At 42.1% G+C, this 21,499-nt stretch overlaps 1 protein-coding gene across 1 annotated transcript in view; it reads right to left on the bottom strand.

Annotated features, from left to right (window-relative positions):
- LOC117513590 (ATP-dependent RNA helicase DDX3X-like) overlaps window positions 1-21,499 on the bottom strand; it is a 156,469-nt gene that overhangs the window by 112,497 nt on the left and 22,473 nt on the right. The window contains 4 exon segments of the mRNA XM_034173772.1: window positions 515-617; window positions 8,797-9,000; window positions 14,642-14,701; window positions 14,776-14,823. Coding sequence (XP_034029663.1) covers window positions 515-617; window positions 8,797-9,000; window positions 14,642-14,701; window positions 14,776-14,823 — 415 coding nt within the window.

Genomic DNA, 21,499 nt, shown 5'->3' with positions numbered 1-21,499 from the left:
TGACCAGATTTACAGGTAAAGTTTTATTGCGTTTTCACATCATGTGGTCCTCAGAAAGAGAGTTTAGGTGCATTTGAGTGGAAAATAGTGTTAGTTGTTGACGCATCGCAGAGGATCAGCTGTTTTTAATGAGCAGATACGGAGCGGCTCAGCTCAGAATTCTAAATAAAGGAGAAAAAAAAGCATAAAAATGTCATTGTAAAGCTCAGTGCAGGTGTGCTGGTGTCACAGCACTTTAAGAGGTGAGGACGAGTCGTAGCTGCTGCAGAAAACCGTGGATGAAAAACTCACAGCTCGCTTAAAGTGGGCAGTTCAGTCGAACCCCGACCCCCTGCCCACAGACCAAGTTTAATGCTGCTATCAACCCACAATGCAAAAATAATAGTAACGCACAGTGACTTGGAGAAGTAACTTTAATCTGATTACTGATTTGGAAAGATTAACGCGTTAGACGCTGAGCTCTTTATCAGCATCACTGGTCATGTCCAGTGAAGTTACAGTCCTATCTTCTTACCTTCCTCTATTAGCAGTGCTTCTGTCATTAAAGAATGCAGACTTTCCTCGGTTGTTGCCAAAACTGGTATAGGCATCCTTGGCCGTGTTCCAGCCGCCTGCATCTGACCAAAAAAATAGAATGCAAGATATGATATGAGAGGCCACTTTCAAACACACTGTGCTGTTATATTTCAGTTCGACCAAAAAACTCTGTCATAATTGTGTTTAGAAACCAGTCACCATTTGCTTTATTATACATCTGTGTAGTTAATTAATCAAATATTCTCCACAGACGATTCGCTCGCGCGCGCACGTAAAATAGAAAGAGAAAGAAACTCCGCTGCTTGCTGTGGGGCTGCTGCTCGCTCCAAAAACTCTGTCATGATTGTGAAATAAAGGACAAAAGAGACATAAGTCCTGCTTACAGGCTGCTACCAGATACAGGACATGTTCACATCTTCAGTCAAACTCCAGACATCTCCACGTCACTACATATTCAGTCCCTGATTGATCATCACGGCGCGAGACATACGGGAGTGGGATGGGAGTGAGACTGATTTTGAGTGGGAGCGGGATGGGATTGGGAGTCATCTTTACAGGAGTGGAACGGGATGGGATTTATTTTTTTACTCCAGTCCAGGATTGGGACAGGATGGGATTTTTTTTTCTGGGAGTGGGATGGGACGGGAGTGAAAATCCACTCCCGTGTCATGCTCTAATCCAGAGTCCGGTCGGAATTAATAACTTCAAAAAGAATTGCCGCTTTAAATAAAATGACACCTCTTTAAAACGTTGTATTATGGACAAGAAAATACAATCAACTAAAACGTTTTTTTCCTCCCAAAATGAGACGTCCTCATTCTTTACAAATGACGTGCAGCACAGCTGTAAGAGCTCAGCTCAGATGTATGGAAAGATATTTATGCCAATAATGTCTGAAAGGAAATGCTTTTGACAAAAACTACAGATTTTGTTAATTCCTATTTATGTCCAGAGATCAAGGATCCACCATGTAGAGTTTATTTAGGTCCAGAGTTTAAGGATCCAGTGACCAATTTCATATTTATTTACTTTAAGACTCAATAAAATTTGTTCAATTTCAATTCAATTTCAATTTAATCAGCTTATAAAGCGCCAAATCACAGCAAAAGCCGTCTCAAGGCGCCTCAAAAAAAAAAAAAAAAATGCAAATACATAATTAAAAACAGAAGACTAAAACAGATAAAAAATAAAAACTATTCATTAGAAAGAGAATAAAAATATGCTTTAAGTCTTGACTTAAAAATGTCCACGGACTCCGACTGTCCGACTAAGAAAAAGCTCTTTGACCTGCTGACATAGAAAAGGGATCGGATCGATAAGCGGAATTGATAATGATATCGATAAAATCTTAGCGATACCCATACCTAATAAACACGGGGCGAAGTCGAGGATCATTGACATGCCAGTCTGCAACATCGGCACTGGTGAGGCAATTTGCGATACATTTGATGAAGTTCTGAGGTATTCATTATATCATTGTGTTCATTATATTCGATTTATTTTTCATGATTTTATTAATGTAATGTATTGTGTCTGGGGGTGCTTCCCCTAGAACATTTTTTAAAGAGCAAGTCAAATTTTGTGTATTGTTGTGAATTTTAATGGGTATGAAGCCCTCTGAAACAAAATACTCACTTCAAACTGTGAAGTTAAAAACACAGTATTGATTATGGGGGGTCTGGGGGATCTCCCCCAGACATTTTTTAAAAGAGTAAGTCAAATTGTGTATTCTGGTGAAATTTAAATGGTATGAAGCCCTCTGAAACAAAAGTCACTTCAAACTATGAAATAAAAAACAGTACTGATTCTGGAGGGGGGGTCTGGGGGATCTCCCACAGAAATGTTTTAAAAGAGTAAGTCAAATTTTGTGTATTCTGGTGAATTTTAATGGGTATGAAACCCTCAAACAAAAGTCACTTCAAACTGTGAAATAAAAACACAGTATTGATTGTGGGGGGGGGGGGGGGGGGTCTGGGGGATCCCCCCAGAAATATTTTAAAAGAGCCAAGTCAAATTTTGTATATTCTAGTGAATTTTAATTGGTATGAAGCCCTCTGAAACAAAAAACTCACTTCAAACTGTGGAGTTAAAAACACAGTATTGATTATGGAGGGTCTGGGGGATATCCCCCAGAATTTTTTTTAAAAGAGTAAGTCAAATTTAGTGTATTCTGGTGAATTTTAATGGGTATGAAGCCCTCAAACAAAAGTCACTTCAAACTGTGAAATAAAAACAGTATTGATTAGCATTCAGTTGAAGTTGATTAGCACCCACAGGTTAGCATTCGCTAGCTAGGTTGACTCCTCCCCTCTCCGTTGTTACTTTTTATAGCTGCTTCTTTTCTACCCGTTTAATACTTCTGTTCGTTTTTCAGTTGAACTGCTGTGAATTTTACGTAATTATTTTACTCCTGCTAGCGGTTAGCTTGCGTTAGCTATTTCGGACCCCGGTCATAATTTTTTCATTTAATTTTTTTACACTCCTGTTAGTTAATGAACTGTTTAGTGTATTTTATAGCCGTTGCGTTTCACCTGTTTAATACTTCTGTTAGCTTTTCAGTGTAACTGCTGTGAATTTTAATAAATTTATTTGCGTCTGTGTGAGCCTTAGGAGTGGTTAGCTTAGCCATTATTGGTTAGCTCGTCTTTGCTTGGCTACATTTCTTGAATTTCTTAGTGCACAAAGTACACTACTAATTCTACTTTACACCCTCTGTAAATCCTGCGTGATGTTGGAAGATAGGGTGGCTCTCTTAGAGAGCCGTGTCCGTAAGTTAGAGCAGCTTCTTAGCGCAGTGGAGTTAGATGTTACGGGCACTCCAGATGAGGTTAGTGTTGGGCCGGCTAGCGAGCCCATTAGCATCAGCTTAGAAACGCCGGCTGTGGAGGACGGCTTTCGGACTGTGGCTAGGCGGATGAAGCCCTGTAGGGCTTGGTGCCCGGTTGTGGCACCCCGATCACACTCGCCAGTGCGAACTGTGAATCAGTTCTCCCCCTTGGATTTGCCAGATGTGAATTCTCTTAGCCCACAAGTGACTTCCACTCCTGTCTCCAGGCCAAAACACCAGATTTTAGTGACAGGGGATTCTATCACCCGCAAAGTCAGGTTACAGACGCCAGCTGACATTAAATGTATTCCTGGAGCCAGAGCTCCCGACATTGCATCTCATCTTAGGGTGCTGACGCTGCAGAAGGGAAGACAGACGAAGGAACATGACATGAGATATAGTCACATAGTTATTCACGTTGGCACCAATGATATCAGGATGAAGCACTCAGAGGTCACAAAAATGACTTAGCTTTATTGATAACTGGCCTTCGTTCTGGGGCCGCCGTGGCTTGCTGATGCCGGACGGCCTCCACCCTACTGGGGAAGGCACCGCCATCTTGTCTGTGAACATAGATAGAGCTCTACAGGGAGGGTAACATTAGGAATCTACAGCAGGCCACGGAGCAGGTGATTAGAGACCCTGCAAGGCTTATGACAAATGTGGCTGTGGAATCCATTAGCTTAGCGGGGAATTTAGTGCAGAAAATCCACTATGGTGTTAGTGCAGTTTATTTGCCAGGGAGGGAATTTCAACAAGTTGAGACTGGCCTGCTTCCGTACTCGTGTCCATAAAAATCATAGAGGGATATGCTTTCCAAACTTAATACCCATTACTATATTGGATGATGTTGGAATTGAGGATAGCCCAGTGGTTGTTCCAGCAATAGCAAAGATTTCGTGTCTGCTACCTAAAACGCTCGTGGAATGTCTTAAACCTAAACCTACTTCTAGGCATCTTATATATGCTACTCTGGAACCACCCCTAAACCCAAACAGTTCAACTGTCAACCCCACTGAGGTCCTTAGACTGGGTCTCATTAACATAAGATCACTGTCCTCAAAATCACTGTTGATCAATGATCTAATTATTGATCATCACTTAGATATGATTGGGCTATGTGAAACCTGGCTTAAACCTACAGCTGTCCTCCCCTTAAATGAGGCCTGCCCACCAGCATATACATTTAGTCACGTCCCTTGTGATGCGAAGCAAGGCGGGGGTGTTGCTCTTATTTATAAATCTATGTTTAGCTTATTAGCTGTTGGGGGTTACAAATATCACTCGTTTGAGCATCTGATTCTCCGCTCTGCTCAGGATATTACACATTGCCAAGGTCAGAAGAATAAAAATCAGTTGTATTACTTTGACACTGTATATAGGCCTCCTGGCCCATATTCTGAATTCTTAGATGAATTTGGTGCGTTCATCTCTAACTTGGCAACTAGTGTAGATAACATTCTGATCATTGGTGACTAACATTCATATAAATAAATTGTGGATGCATTAGGATTTCAGCAATGCATTCGGGATTCGACGCACATTAGTGGAAATACCCTGGATCTGGTTCTCGCACGTGGTATTGCTGTCACGAATATTGATATCATGCCTCTTACATCAGTAGTGTCTGATCACTCACTTATTAGGTTTACAGTTTCGCTGCCGTGTTTAGTGGAACAACAACCTTATATATCATTACGGCAATGTATCAACTCAACTAAGACTGAACTCGAAGCTAGACTGCCTGATGTCTTAGCTTCACATTTGACAAATACCCAGTCAGTAGACAGACTTGAGGATCGTTTAAACTCAGTGCTCAAAACTACACTCGACATGATTGCACCACCTGTGTTAAAACCGCTCTCCCCCAAATCAGTCACCTTGGTTCAATGATTATCTGCGTGACCTCAAGCATAAAGCAAGAGGTCTAGAACGGAAATGGCGTCGTTCAAAATTAGAAGTATTTCACCTTGCGTGGCGTGATGCTATCTTAGAATATAAGCATGCATTATTGGCTACAAAGCGGACTTACTACTCTGATTTGATCAAATAAAAACAAGCATAACACAGTGGCAACACTTTTGCAGGGACAACCACCTGTAGTTTGCGCTCCTTTAACAGCACAAGATTTCCTGAATTACTTTGGGAAGAAAATAGAAGACATCAGGTTAAACATATCCCGGCATGCCTTAATCCAGCCACTACACCCTGCTATTGATGTGAGCGCCACTACTGAGGTATTACCTAGATTTACAGAATTTGACAGTATCTCACTAGGCATGCTGACAAAACTCGTAATGTCAACAAAAAGCACAACCTGTTTATTTAGTCCTATACCAGCAAAACTGTTTAAGGACCTGTGGCCCACTCTTGGGCCAACTGTGCTGGAAATTATTAATCTTTCTTTAACTTCTGGATCTATTCCTAAATGTTTCAAATCTGCAGTGATTAAACCATTACTTAAGAAACCCAATCTTGACCCTAGTGTATTGACAAACTATCGGCCGATATCAAATCTATAATTTTTCTCTAAAATTCTGGAAAAAGTGGTGTCACGGCAGCTCGTAGACTATCTTACTGAGAATAATGTCTTTGAGCCACTGCAGTCTGCTTTTAGAAAATATCATTCCACAGAGACGGCTCTCACTAAAGTGGTGAATGATCTTCTGCTTACAATGGATTCGGACACCACTACAGTTCTGTTGCTGTTAGATCTCAGTGCTGCATTTGATACAGTGGATCATCATACTACTTGATAGGCTGGAAAATCACTTTGGGATTACTGGGAGTGCCCTTGTATGGCTGACGTCATACTTGACCAGTCGTTCTCACTGTGTTTTGTACAGTAACACTACCTCTAACCTTAGTGACATGAAATTTGGGGTTCCACGGGGGTATATAGCACCCCTTGGGCACATATTGAGGCATTTTGGGATTACCTTTCACTGCGATGCAGATGATACTCAGTTATACATGCCGATAACTGCTGGTAATCTCGTTCACATTGCCTTGCAGCAGTGAGAAGTTGGATGTCTAGAAACTTCCTACTTTTAAACTCTGATGAGACTGAAATGATGGTTCTTGGTCCAGTGAGACATCGGCATCAATTTGACCAGTTAACGCTCAGCCTCGGCTCATGTGTCATACATCACACTGACAAAGTGAGGAACCTTGGGGTAATTTTTGATCCTTTGTTGTCCTTTGGCCTCCACATTAGAAATATTACTAGGACTGCTTTCTTCCACCTGCGAAATATAGCGAAGATTCGTCCCATCCTGTCTATGGCTGATGCTGAGACCCTGATCCATGCATTTATCTCTTCTAGATTGGACTACTGCAATGTTCTATTTTCTGGTTTACCGCAGTCTAGAATTACGGGTCTCCAATTGGTTCAAAATGCTGCAGCCAGGCTTTTGACACGAAGCAGACAGTTCGACCACATTACACCCATTTTAGCATCCCTTCACTGGCTTCCTGTCCCAGTGAGATCAGATTTTAAGGTTCTGCTACTAACCTATAAAATTATTCATGGACTGGCACCTCCGTACCTAGCTGACCTAAGTAAACCTTACGTACCGGCCTGGGCTTTACGTTCTCAGGGTGCAGGACTACTTTGTGTCCCTAAGGTAAATAAGAAGTCTGCGGGTCACAGAGCTTTCTCTTATCGTGCCCCTGTTCTGTGGAATGATCTCCCTGCGTCAATAAAACAGTCAGATTCTGTGGCGACTTTCAAGTCAGACTTAAGACGCACTTATTTTCCCTTTCATATGGCTAGCATACTGGTACAGTTTTGTTTTACGCTTTTTACTCTTTTAATTAATTTATTAGTAATTGGAGCGGGCCGCAGCCTCAACTTTACCTAAATTCTGGGTCTTTTAGTGAAGTTTAGGGCTAGTGGCCGGCGATCACCTTCGTATTTCTTCTGTTTTTCTTGTTTAATGCTGGCAAATTATACAGTATTTTTTTGTCTTTCTGATGCCTGATTCTGTTTTTTCTCTCTGTTTAAGGTGCAGTTCCATCCAGAGATGGAAGTTGTATTGGTGTTGGCAATCCTCCTGTCCTGTGCACCAATAGCATTTCTTATGTATTTGTCCATGAATTGTTCTGTGAATTGTTCTGTAATTTATGTTTGTAGCATGGCCCAAGCAGAGGGTCACCCCTTTGAGTCTGGTCTGCTTGAGGTTTCTTCCTCAGGGGAGTTTTTCCTTACCACTGTTGCTCTGGGGGTTGGTAAGGTTAGACCTTACCTGCGTGAAGCGCTCTGAGGCAGCTCTGTTGTGATTTGGCGCTATATAAATGAAAATAAATTGAAAATTGAAATTGAAAATGATTGATTCTGGAGGGGGGGGATCTGGGGGATCTCCCCCAGAAATTTTTTTAAGAGAGCAAGTCACATTTTGTGTATTCTGGTGAATTTTAATGGGTATGAAGCCCTCTGAAACATAAAAGTCACTTCAAACTGTCAAGTAAAAACACAGTATTTATTCTGGGGGGGGGGGGGGTCTCTTTAAAAGAGCAAGTCAAATTTTGCATGCACACTGAGAAACTTGAAACTGGCTTATTCACATTTAAATTGTACAATGCTCTCACTCGTAAAACAAACGTAGTGTACCGCAAATTAAACTTTGTCAAAGCCATTTAAAGATATCAATCATGACTCACCTTTTTGTGGATTAAAGTCACTAACCAGGACTTTGGTGCGATCAATAAACGAGGCTCGTCCGCTGTGTCCCACCGGAGATTTTATTTGTTCCTCATTAATGTGGTTTTTCCGAGGGGCAGCCAACCATCAGACCCGGACTGGATCATTAATATCTGACACTTCACCACTTCATCAACTGAAGTTAAAGATAATGTCCTCCCTTATGTGAAACATGACTCGTTCCTTCAAATGTGCGCGGTGTTACAGGTGTCACGTGGGCTCACCGACAAGCTGAAGTTACGGCCCCTCGTGTAAAAAAGGAAAGGAAAAAAATCCTTAATGTGTGGTTTTTGTGGAACTTTACTGATTAAGTGCTTTTCTTCCAAGTGACTCGTTCTCTGCTGCTGCCATCTGCACCGTCTGTTAACAGCTGGGTGTCGGTCGTCCGGGCCACAGGTCCGACAGACAAAAAAACTCTCTCTCTCCGCTGGACAGGGAGGAGAAGGACCGTGGCTCATGGCAAGCAGTAAACAGAGTGGAGAGGAGTGAAAATTCACACAGTCCCTTCCTCCGCAGTCCACACTGACATTGCTGCTGCTTCGATTAGCACAGAATGGGGTGTTGCTTTGACAGTGACAGTATCATATTTCGGCCCCAAAACACGCATGACAACATGTGCGCGCGTATGTGAGGTTAAATTTTCCAAATGACGGAAATCCGCCGTGGTGACGGATAACGTTAAACCCATGAAATAGAGACAGGCCAATCATGTGGCAAGTTTGAATCTTACCTTTATTCTCAAAGCCAGCGAAGGTCATTGTCTGCACTGGGTTGATGGGGTTAAAGGCTGTGCCCCTGTTGCCACGGTAACCTCCACCAATTCCACCTCGACCCCGCTCCATACGAGGGGGTCCACGGTTAAAAGAGTTGCCACCATTTATGCGGTTGTCATGGTAGCCATTAACAAAATTGTTGCGACCTCCATCCCAACCATCTGCAGAGAGAGAAATGGCAAAAACTAATCAAGAGAATATTCCCAGTGTCCAATTTACCAGGGAGGCTGAGAAGTGTGATGTCCCTGTAATTGGCACACACTCTCTGGCCCAGTTCATTTGTCTGATCGTTTTTATGATAATCCAGTGCACGTGTCTGATCGTTTTTGTGATAATCCAGTGCACGTGTCTGATCGTTTTTGTGATAATCCAGTGCACGTGTCTGATCGTTTTTGTGATAATCCAGTGCACGTGTCTGATCGTTTTTATTACAATCCAGTGCACGTCTGATCGTTTTTATTACAAACCAGTGCACGTCTGATCGTTTTTATGATAATCCAGTGCACCTGTCTGATCGTTTTATTAGAAACCAGTGCACGTCTGATCGTTTTTATTATAATCCAGTGCATGTGTCTGATCGTTTTTATTATAATCCAGTGCATGTGTCTGATCGTTTTTGATTATAATCCAGTGCATGTGTCTGATCGTTTTTGATTATAATCCAGTGCATGTGTCTGATCGTTTTTGATTATAATCCAGTGCATGTGTCTGATCGGTTTTTATTATAATCCAGCGTATGTGTCTGATTGTTTTTACAACCCAAATTCCAATGAAGTTGGGACGCTGTGTAAAAATGAAAACAGAATACAATTTTCACCCTTTACACCTCGGACTTCACATACAACACGGACAGCTGCCATCTCCAGAAGCTGTCTGATGACTCCGCCATTGTGGGTCGTGTGTCTGAGAGCAATGAGCTGGAGTACCGGTCGGTCATCACAGACTTTGTGGACTGGTGTGAGTGCAACCACTTGTGTCTCAACATCAGTAAGACGAGGGAGATGGTGATCAATCTCAGGAGGAAACCACCACCTCACCCACCGGTGAACATCCAGGGGGAGGACATAGAGACTGTGGACAGCTTCAAATACCTGGGTGTTCACCTCAATAACAAACTGGACTGGACTCACAACACCAACGCCCTGTACGAAAAAGGCCAGAGTCGCCTCCACCTCCTGAGGAGACTGAGATCCTTTGGAGTGAGCAGACTTTCTATGACTCTGTTGTAGCCTGTACTCTCCTCTATGCTGTCATCTGTTGGGCCCTGGGCAGCACAGAGCGGGAGAGAAAGAAACTGAACAAGTTGGTCAGGAAGTCCAGCTCTGTCTTGGGCTGTCCCCTGGACTCTTTGGAGGAGGTGGCAGAGAGGAGGGTGTTAGCTAAGTTCAAATCCATCATGGACAACTCCTCTCACCCTCTGCACCGGACTGTAGTGGAGCTGAGTAGCTCCTTCAGTGACAGACTGAGGCACCCTCAGTGCAAGAAGGAACGACCCGCAGGTCGTTCATCCCTGCTGCTGTCAGACTGTACAATAACACTGCGAAATAACCACATGCAATAATATGTCCACAAATCATGTGCAATATTAATCTGTCTACAAATCATGTGCAATAACAGCTTGTTTACAAATTCCAGCACTAGTGTCACCTTACCACATCCAAACTGTACTTCACATATTGTAAATAAGATGCGCCTATTTTTTAACTCCAATCATGTTTATTTATATATATATATATATATATATACATACATACACACCTCATTTTCTTATTTTATTGTATTGTTACAAGTATTATTATTACTGCTTATCTTTGCACACTGTTAGTTGCACATTTTCCTCTACTTGCACTCATCTTGTGTATTTTTACATGTAAATTTCTCCACTGTGAGATCAGTAAAGTCTTATCTTGTCGTTGACGTTGTGTAAAATGTAAATGAAAACAGAATACAATGATTTGCAAATCCTCTTCAACCTATATTCAATTGAATACACCACAAAGACAAGATATTTAATGTTCAAACTAATAAACTTTATTGTTTTTGTGCAAATATTTGGTCATTTTGAAATGGATGCCTTCAACACATTTCAACAAAGCTGGGACAGTGGTATGTTTACCACTGTGTTACATCACCTTTCCTTCTACCAACAGTCAATAAGCGTTTGGGAACTGAGGACACTAGAAGCTTTGTAGGTGGAATTCTTTCCCATTCTTGCTTGATGTCCGACTTCAGTTGTTCAACAGTCCCGGGTTTCCATTGTCGTATTTTGAGCTTTATAATGCGCCACACATTTTCAATGGGTGACAGGTCTGGACTTCAGGCAGACCAGTCTAGTACCCACACTCTTTAACTATGAAGCCAGGCTGTTGTAACACGTGCAGAATGTGGCTTGGCATTGTTTTGCTGAAATAAGCAGGGACATCCCTGAAAAAGACGTTGTTTGGATGGCAGCATGTGTTGCTCCAAAACCTGGATGTACATTTCAGCATTGATGGTGCCATCACAGATGTGTAAGTTGCCCATGCCATGGGCACTAACACAGCCCCATACCATCATAGATGCTGGCTTTTGAACTTAGCACTGGTAACAATCTGGATGGTCTTTTTCCTCTGCAGTCACCAGCTGCACTCACCCCCATCCTCATGAAGTGCTTTGAAAGGCTACTCATGGAGCACGTCAATTCTGCAAACACACACACACACACACACACACACACACACACACACACACACACACACACACACACACACACACACACACACACACACACACACACACACACCAGACCCTTTCGAGTTCGCATATCAGTCTAATCGCTTGACCAAGGATGCTATCGCCACCGCCCTCCACCCACCCTTATATCTTGACAATACAGACTCATATGTTAGAATGCTGTTCACTGACTTAAGCTCGGCATTCAACACAATCATCCCCCAACAGCTGATTGTCCACCTGAACCGGCTGGGATTGAACACCTCACTGTGCAGCTGGCTGCTGGACTTCCTGACAGGGAGACCACAGGTAGTGCGGGTCGGCAGCAACACATCCAACATCATCACTTTGAACACAAGGATGGGTGCTGAGCCCCCTCCTCTTCACCCTGGTGACCCACAACTGGACACCACTGCACAACCTCCTCATCAAGTTCACAGACGACACAACCATGGTGGGTCTCATCAGCAACAACGATGAGACCAACTACAGGAATGAGGTGAACCACCTGACCTCATGGTGTGTTCACAAAAATCTCTCCCTGAATGTGGAGAAGACAAAAGAGAAGAGAACACTTCGCTCAGAAGAGCACATACCCAACACAGTTTGTGCGGTCGAAAGGGTGCAGGCAGAAGCAAAAGCTTATATACCCCCCCCCCCCCCCCCCCCAACCATCAATGGTGCTGCTGTGGAGAGGGTGAGCAGCACCAAGTTCCTCACAGAGGATCTCTTATGGACCACCAACACTACATCACTGGCCAAGAAAGCTCACCAATGCCTCCACTTCCTCCACAATCTAAGAAGAGCTACGACCCCGCCCCCAATAACATGTACTTTCTATAGGGGCACGTTTGAGAGCATCCTATCAAGTTGCATCACGGTGTGGTATGGCGCCTGCACCACATCCTGCCGCAGGACCCTTCTAGCACATCATGAGAGCAGCTGAGAAGATCATAGGCAACCCCCTCCCCGACAACATATATAGCACCTGCCTGAACTGCAAGGCCATCCGCATCACGAGAGATCCCACCCACCCATTAAACTGCCTCATCAGCCTGCTACCATCAGGGAGGAGACAGAGGAGTCTCCAGGCCAGGACCAGCCGCCTGAGGGGCAGTTTCACTCACCAGGCTGTCAGAGCACTCAACTCCCTCCCTGCTCTTCCCCCATTTCCCCTGCTGCCCCCTCACACACAAACTCTGGATCCTAACACCCCCCCCACACACACACACACTGACTTCTTACTCCTGACATACACCTCACAAACACTGCACATATCTCCAAGGGCTACTTATGCACTACATGCACCTTAAATTAGTCTGAATAAGCTCATCAATGTTGAATCAATGCTCAATTTGCACAAGACACACTGGTGTCGTGTGCCGGTACCTCACTGATCACATTCTACTGTCTACCAGATATATAAAGTGAGGAAAATAAGTATTTGAACACCCTGCGGTTTTGCAAGTTCTCCCACTTACAAATCATGGAGGGGTCTGAAATTTTCATCATAGGTGCATGTCCACTGTGAGAGACATAATCTAAAAAAAAAAAATCCAGAAATCACAATGTATGATTTTTTTTAATAATTTATTTGTATGTTACTGCTGCAAGTAAGTATCTGACCACCTACCAACCAGCAAGAATTCTGGCTCTCACAGACCTGTTAATTTTTCTTTAAGAAGCCCTCTTATTCTGCACTCTTTACCTGTATTAACTGCACCTATTTGAACTTGTTACCTGTATAAAAGACACCTGTTCACACACTCAATCAATCACACTCCAACCTGTCCACCATATCCAGGACCAAAGAGCTGTCTAAGGACACCAGGGACAAACTGTAGACCTGCACAAGGCTGGAATGGACTACAGGACAGCAGGCAAGCAGCTTGGTAGAAGACAACAACTGTTATGATTATTTATTAGAATGTGGAAGAAACACAAGATGACTGTCAAGCTCCCTCGGTCTGGGATTTCATGCAAGATCTCACTTTGTGGGGTAAGGATGATTCTGAGAAAGCTCAGAACTATACACAGGAGGACCTGGTCAATGACCTGAAGAGAGCTGGGACCACAGTCACAAAGATTACATTAGTAACACATGATGCTGTCATGGTTTAAAATCCTGCAGGGCAGCAAGGTCCCCCTGCTCAAGCCAGCACATGTGCAGACCCATTTGAAGTTCACCAGTGACCATCTGGATGATCCAGAGGAGGCACGGGAGAAGGTCATGTGGTCACATGAGACCAAAACAGAGCTTTCTGGATTCATCTCCACTTACCATGTTTAGAGGATGAGAACAACCTCCAAAAAAAACATCCCAACCGCGAAGCATCGGGGTGGAAACATCATACTCTGGGGGTGCTCTTCTGCAAAGGGGACAGGACGACTGCACCGTACTGAAGGGAGGATGGATGGGTTCATGTATTGCGAGATTTTGGCAAACAACCTCCTTCCCTCAGTAAGAGCGCTGAAGATGGGTCGTGGCTGGGTCTTCCAGCATGACAATGACCCCAAACACACAGCCAGGGCAACTATGGAGGGGCTCCGTAAAAAGTATTTCAAGGTCCTGGAGTGGCCTGGCCAGTCTCTAGACCTGAACTCAATACAAAATCTTTGGAGGGAGCTGAAACTCCAAACCTGAAAGATTTAGAGAAGATCTGTATGGAGGAGTGGACCAAAATCCCTGCTGCAGTGTGTGCAAACCTGGTGAAAAACTACAGGAAACGTTTGACCTCTGTAATTGCAAACAAAGGCTACTGTACCAAATGTTAACATTGATTTTCACAGGTGTTCAAATACTTATTTGCAGCAGTACCATACTAATAAATAAAAAAAAAAAAAATCATACATTGTGATTTCCAGATTTTTTTTTTTTTAGATTATGTCTAAATATATTCTTACCGTTGTGATAGCTCTGCACATAAGAGACTGTTCTTACTGGTTGTTTTACTCTGTATTGTCTGGAAGGCTGAGTAACGGAATTTCAATTCTTAATATATCTGTGCATGCTTTGCAGAATTGACAAAGTTGACTTGACTTGATGTATTTGTGGGCAGCTGAACCAAGCGAGTTCAAGAAGGAACTTACAGTTAGCAGTAGGTGTAATCGTGTAGCCACCCTGTCGACCAGCAGAAAAGGCAGTTCCAGCTGGAAATAAAACAAGTTTTCAGGCATTTTCACCAACATATAAAGGTTTGTCTGCATTACTTAATCTAGCTCACCATTTTTAGTCACGTCTTTGTTCCGCAAATGTGGAGGAACGTATCGCCCTGCAGACAAAGACAGAAAGAGTCTGACACCAGCCACATATTTTGTTCTTTCCACCAAAATAATTTTGGAGTTGAACAATTCAACTCTATCTTTGGAAACATAATGCAGTACTTCCCAAACAGCGTTGGGCACAGTTATAAAAAAAAAGGCATTTGCAAAACTGAAAATTCTGTTTGTGTGTGATTCAGCATTTGTGAATCACCAATCACATGTTGGTCACTATTCACACTCCAATGCAGATGTGTTCTATGCATTTTGACAGGGGTGGGGGTTGATGAGAGGAGATTCATTTCCCATAATGCCTTTTGGCACGTGTGTCAGTTAATGGTCAAACCTTCAGAATTAGCACATGACTTTAAAAGATATGTGCAATATTTTCACTTTGTAAAAATGACAGAGTTGCCATTACTGTTGATAAACTATGCAGAAATAGTTTTGAAACCATGAGTGAAAAGTGCTTTGCGTTTGATCTCTTGTGCCACTGTCTGTGTAGTTGTATGTTAAAAGTAAATGCATAGCAGCAGTGGGCCAGGTACATAAAGAGAAAAAGCTCTGGCTCTTTGTTCATTTGCCTTTGATTTTACTCAGAAGCCCCTGCAGTGCTTAAACTCAAAACTGGCTTCTCAGTCGCTGACAGTGTGCTGAGTCAATACTAAAAGTTAGCGGTTAGCTGTAACTTCCGCAAATTTTATTTTAACAGTTTATGATTTTAGGGTTATAAAAGTTAACTTTTCAGTTAGCACATTTGCAGTTAGCTGTGCCCACCACTGCTCCCAACTCTACTCGTGCAGATCTTGTGCACTATTTTTTCCTCAGCTGTCATCACAAATCCAGCTGTGTAATGGCCTCATGAATTCAAATTCAACTTCAATTAAATGGTTTAAGGATGTTAGTTAGTTTAAGTGTGAGGTAGATATCTGAAATGCACAAGATACTTGACATCTGAACAATATTTCAGCAATAACACCACCAGGCAGTACATCTGCAGTGAATGCTTTAAAAAAAACAACAAACAAACAAAAAAAAACAATATCCTTTCCTTCAAATACGCCCCAGGTGTGTTTCTGGATGTATGGTGTCTGTGATATGAACTTCCTACCATCAGGACTTCCACATGAACATGTTTTTCCTGTGTGTGTTGCCTTCCTGCTCACAGAAACAGACAGGCAGCCGTGTAGCCACAGGTAGGAGGGGTGGGAATGCCAACCCCTCTCCAACCCCTTCAGGGTAAAGATCCACATTTGAAGACATTTTTACAGTAATAATGCTACTTTTAATAACAACAACAACAATGAATATCTTATGGTTCTTATGTTGTTTGTTTGTTTTGTTTCTGTTTTTCCCTGCTGTCTCTCTCACACCTTCCCCCTGGCCACACCAGTGAAACTGCTAATTGGATTCATCTGCGGTGACTGCACACCTGTTCTCCATCTCCTGACAATATTTCAGTCCTGGTTGTTCAGCCCACCTTCACCATATTATTCTGTCAACCAGTGCAGTAACAGTGCATTAAAACCTTAGCCTCTAGCTCCTAGTCTTGTTGTGATTGTCTTCAATGCGTGTTTAGAGAATTTCAATAATTTTTCTGTTTCCTGTTTTTTAAGTCTGCAGCCACCAACAGCTCCACTGGCTACCACCCCGCCCAAGCAATCTACCGCCAACTCCACCAGTGTCTCTGTCTTCTGTGCATCCATCAACCATTGCAATATCACCATTTCTATAATAAATCCTGATATCTTTTACTCAACTGTTTCCTCCATTATTTGGTTCATCTTGTCCACCTCCTGTTTTACAACACATTTTTAACAATTAAAATTTTCAATCAATATTACTCGGTGTCCCAGTTTTACTCTGACAATTCTGCACCAAGTGAACTGAGAAGTGACATTTAATAAAATCTGTTAACTTAAAAAATAAAATAAATGAAAACATAAAGGAGCAGCATGGATTGAATGTGTCTTCTTTTTCTTAATGGCTGACAGAACTGTTAAATTGTCAAACACGCGCATTGGATTGATTTTAACGTGCTTGCAATGTGCTCTGTATTTGGATACACTTTCTCATTCAAGAGTGGAAAAGAAATGAATGTTTGGCCCTATAAGCAATTATCAAATATTTGATTCAGTATTCTCACCTGCCAATGTTCTAATACGCCTGTCCTGGACAGACATTACTGTTGTGCACAGACTGAGAAAAATATATCAGAAAAAGACAAATGACATGTACAGTCAGGTCCAGAAGCAGTAGCACTACTTGGGACAGGTCCGGTGTCCACTCAGCAGCTGAAAGACAGAGTGTGCCCTGTGAGAGCCCATTTGATCACTCTCGCGGCAGGTGTCGCCAAATTCCAGGTGACACACGAACATCTACACCGTTCGCTTGGCATTTAGAAAATGTGTGGCCATTCGCACTATTAGCACGAAAACAATCAGCAGACAATCACTGTCAAGCTGGCGGTGAAATTTGTCTAAGTGCCCCCATGAGTGTGGCTTTGCAAACATCGACACACAAGAACTACATGTGTATCGCACGTGTGCGTGTTGCACCCCGTCTCCCCCCCGAACACATGTGGCATACGTGTGGGAGCATGGCACCAATGTATGCTCCCAGACTTGACCTGATTTTTATAGCCAGTCAGCCTTCTCTATACGAGGCAGTAGGTAATGAATTTGTTGCTTACTAAAGCCTCCATCACCACCACTGATTGAGGCAGTTTCACCGATTATAGCCACAGAAGCCTACAACTCTTTCAGAGTTGTCAAGGTATCTTAGTAGCTTTTGTCACAAGTCTCCTTCTTGCACAGAGTCTGCATACTTCTAAAGGTAGTGTCACATGAAGCTCTTCGAGCTTCAAACTAGCGGGTCCACAGATTATTGGCCCGACCAATTATCGGCAAAAATATTCAGCATTTTTGCAGACAGACGACGATAATTGGCCGGGCTGATAATTTTTCAACCCCTATGCTGATATGACAGTTTATTAATGTAGCGCTGGATGTAGCGACTCACTCGTTGGCAAGTTCTGCCTTCATGCGTCCATTTTTTTTAAAAACAGATGGCTAGTCAGCGACTTCAGCGTTCCGTGAGTCCAGAGTACTGTGTACAGCAGCTGCAGAGCACAGGAATGCAGGTTCTCTCTCTGTCTGAGTGAAAGAAAACAACTCCATCAAAATCCTTCATTAAATATTCCAAAACTCCTCCTGTGTCCGTAGCTGCTTTTACATTCAAAAACAGCTTATTTGAGAGTTTAAAAGCTTTGTGTTTCTAAAAAGCTCACAAGCAACCAAGACGGTGTTTGTCTGAAGCTGAGCAAGGGGAGGGGGTTCACTCATTTTCACACGCAAACAAAAGTTAATAGTTTTCATGGAACTGTTAAACTGTACAAACTATTTACTCTTTACAAACAATCACATGATCATTTGTGTGAACAGCAGACTTTAGCACTAAACGCTCATTAAAACTTAAGAGAGCAACTTAATCTTCAGTCCACAGCCTCAGGAAAACACGACAGTGTGAAAACTATGATGAAGAAGGATTTCATCCAGGTTTTATCCTTTAAAGAGCAGGTTTGACAATGAAATCATTCCAGGTTCAGCTATTGTTCAAATAAGCCAACTATTAAAGACGTTATATTGTAAAAATAAACAAATAAATAAATAAAATTAATAATAACACTAGTCTTGCATGGACTCTGAGAACTGATTTAGGGTTATTTTGGAGTGCTGAATCCGAATCTGAGCTCAGATTTCCTCAATCACATCAGGGTTTTTTTGTTTTGTTTTGTTTTTTGCAGTCTCCATGTTCCATATTGGTTGTTTATGCAAAAGTTGCTCATTCACTCACGGGTTTGACGCCACTAATCATGCACAACAGCAGCTTCAACCAGGTTCACAAAATGTGAGCAAGAGCCGTAACACCATTTATGGCACTGAAGAGGAGCGCAAGACTGCAGCTTTTATGTCAATGCTTGATACGAGAAATAGGTTTTCATATCTCAAAAATGTGATGTGATTAGCAAAAACTATATTCTGTATTCTGATTCAGCACCCTCAAATTACCCAAAATCTGTTTAAAAACTCTATGCAAGAAAAATTGTGTTGGCCAGTGTAATAACACACTCCCACTCAAAACACTGAAAAAAAAATGGTCAAGATTACAGAAAAACTCTGCCTGACAACTCTGCCTCACTGGATAAAAGCTACTGTGTCAGTTTTGAAGAAGGGAAGCAAATGCTACATCCATCAAAAATTAATGTGTTTTTGACTTTTTAAAGGTTATTTATGACCTACACATAACATAAACTCGCAGCTTAAAGAAGATAACCCGTAAGCTGGAGAGGAAATGGCATCTCACTAATTTAGAAGATCTTAATTTAGCCTGGAAAAAGAGTCTGTTGCTCTATAAAAAAGCCCTCCGTAAAGCTAGGACATCTTACTATTCATCACTAATTGAAGAAAATAAGAACAACCCCAGGTTTCTTTTCAGCACTGTAGCCAGGCTGACAAAGAGTCAGAGCTCTATTGAGCTGAGTATTCCTTTAACTTTAACTAGTAATGACTTCATGACTTTCTTTGCAAATAAAATTTTAACTATTAGAGAAAAAAATATTCAGAACCATCCCAAAGACATATCTTTATGTTCAACTGCTTTCAGTAATGCTGGTATTTGGTTAGACTCTTTCTCTCTGATTGTTCTGTATGAGTTACTTTCATTAGTCACTTCCTCCAAATCATCAACATGTCTATTAGACCCCATTCCTACCAGGCTGCTCAAGGAAGCCCTACCATTAATTAATGCTTCGATCTTAAATATGATCAATCTATCTTTATTAGTTGGCTATGTACCACAGGCTTTTAAGGTGGCAGTAATTAAACCATTACTTAAAAAGCCATCACTTGACCCAGCTATCTTAGCTAATTATAGGCCAATCTCCAACCTTCCTTTTCTCTCAAAAATTCTTGAAAGGGTAGTTGTTAAACAGCTAACTGATCATCTGCAGAGGAATGGTCTATTTGAAGAGTTTCAGTCAGGTTTCAGAATTCATCATAGTACAGAAACAGCATTATTGAAGGTTACAAATGATCTTCTTATGGCCTCAGACAGTGGACTCATCTCTGTGCTCGTCCTGTTAGTCCTCAGTGCAGCTTTTGATACTGTTGACCATAAAATTTTATTACAGAGATTAGAGCATGCCATAGGTATTAAAGGCACTGCGCTGCAGTGGTTTGAATCATATTTATCTAATATATTACAATTTGTTCATGTAAATGGGGAGTCTTCTTCATGGACTAACGTTAATTATGGATTTCCACAAGGTTCTGTGCTAGGACCGATTTTATTGACTTTATACATGCTTCCCTTAGGCAGTATTATTAGAAAGCATTGCTTAAATTTTCATTGTTACACTGATGATACCCAGTTTTATCTATCCATGAAGCCAGAGGACACACACCAATTAGTTAAACTGCAGGAATGTCTTTCAGACATAAAGACATGGATGACCTCTAATTTCCTGCTTTTAAATTTAGATAAAACTGAAGTTATTGTACTTGGCCCCACAAATCTTAGAAACATGGTGTCTAACCAGATCCTTACTCTGGATGGCATTACCCTGACCTCCAGTAATACTGTGAGAAATCTTGGAGTCATTTTTGATCAGGATATGTCCTTCAATGCACATATTAAGCAAATATGTAGGACTGCTTTTTTGCATTTGCGCAATATCTCTAAAATTAGAAAGGTCTTGTCAGAGTGATGCTGAAAAGCTAATTCTTGCATTTATTTCTTCTAGGCTGGACTATTGTAATTCATTATTATCAGGTTGTCCTAAAAGTTCCCTGAAAAGCCTTCAGTTAATTCAAAATGCTGCAGCTAGAGTACTGACAGGGACTAGAAGGAGAGAGCATATTTCACCCATATTGGCTTCTCTTCATTGGCTCCCTGTTAATTCCAGAATAGAATTTAAAATTCTTCTTCTTACTTATAAGGTTTTGAATAATCAGGTCCCATCTTATCTTAGGGACCTCATAGTACCGTATCACCCCAATAGAGCGCTTCGCTCTCAGACTGCAGGCTTACTTGTAGTTCCTAGGGTTTGTAAGAGTAGAATGGGAGGCAGAGCCTTCAGCTTTCAGGCTCCTCTCCTGTGGAACCAGCTCCCAATCCAGATTAGGGAGACAGACACCCTCTCTACTTTTAAGATTAAGCTTAAAACTTTCCTTTTTGAAAAAGCTTATAGTTAGGGCTGGATCAGGTGACCCTGAACCATCCCTTAGTTATGCTGCTATAGACTTAGACTGCTGGGGGGTTTCCCATGATGCACCCAGTGTTTCTTTTTATTCACCTCTTTTTGCTCTGTATGCACCACTCTGCTTTTAATCATTGGTGATTGATCTCTGCTCTCTTCCACAGCATGTCTTTTTCCTGATTCTCTCCCCTCAGCCCCAACCAGTCCCAGCAGAAGACTGCCCCTCCCTGAGCCTGGTTCTGCTGGAGCTTTCTTCCTGTTAAAAGGGAGTTTTCCTTCCCACTGTTGCCAAGTGCTTGCTCATAGGGGGTCGTTTTGACCGTTGGGGTTTTTCTGTAATTACTGTATGGCTTTTGCCTTACAGTATAAAGCACCTTGGAGGGACTGTTTGTTGTGATTTGGCAGTATATAAATAAAATTGATTTGAT

This window comes from Thalassophryne amazonica, chromosome 1, assembly GCF_902500255.1.
Source record: "Thalassophryne amazonica chromosome 1, fThaAma1.1, whole genome shotgun sequence".
NCBI classification, from domain to species: Eukaryota; Metazoa; Chordata; class Actinopteri; order Batrachoidiformes; family Batrachoididae; genus Thalassophryne; species Thalassophryne amazonica.
Note: the sequence above shows the minus strand (reverse complement) of the source record. Positions and strands in the feature narration are given on the sequence as shown.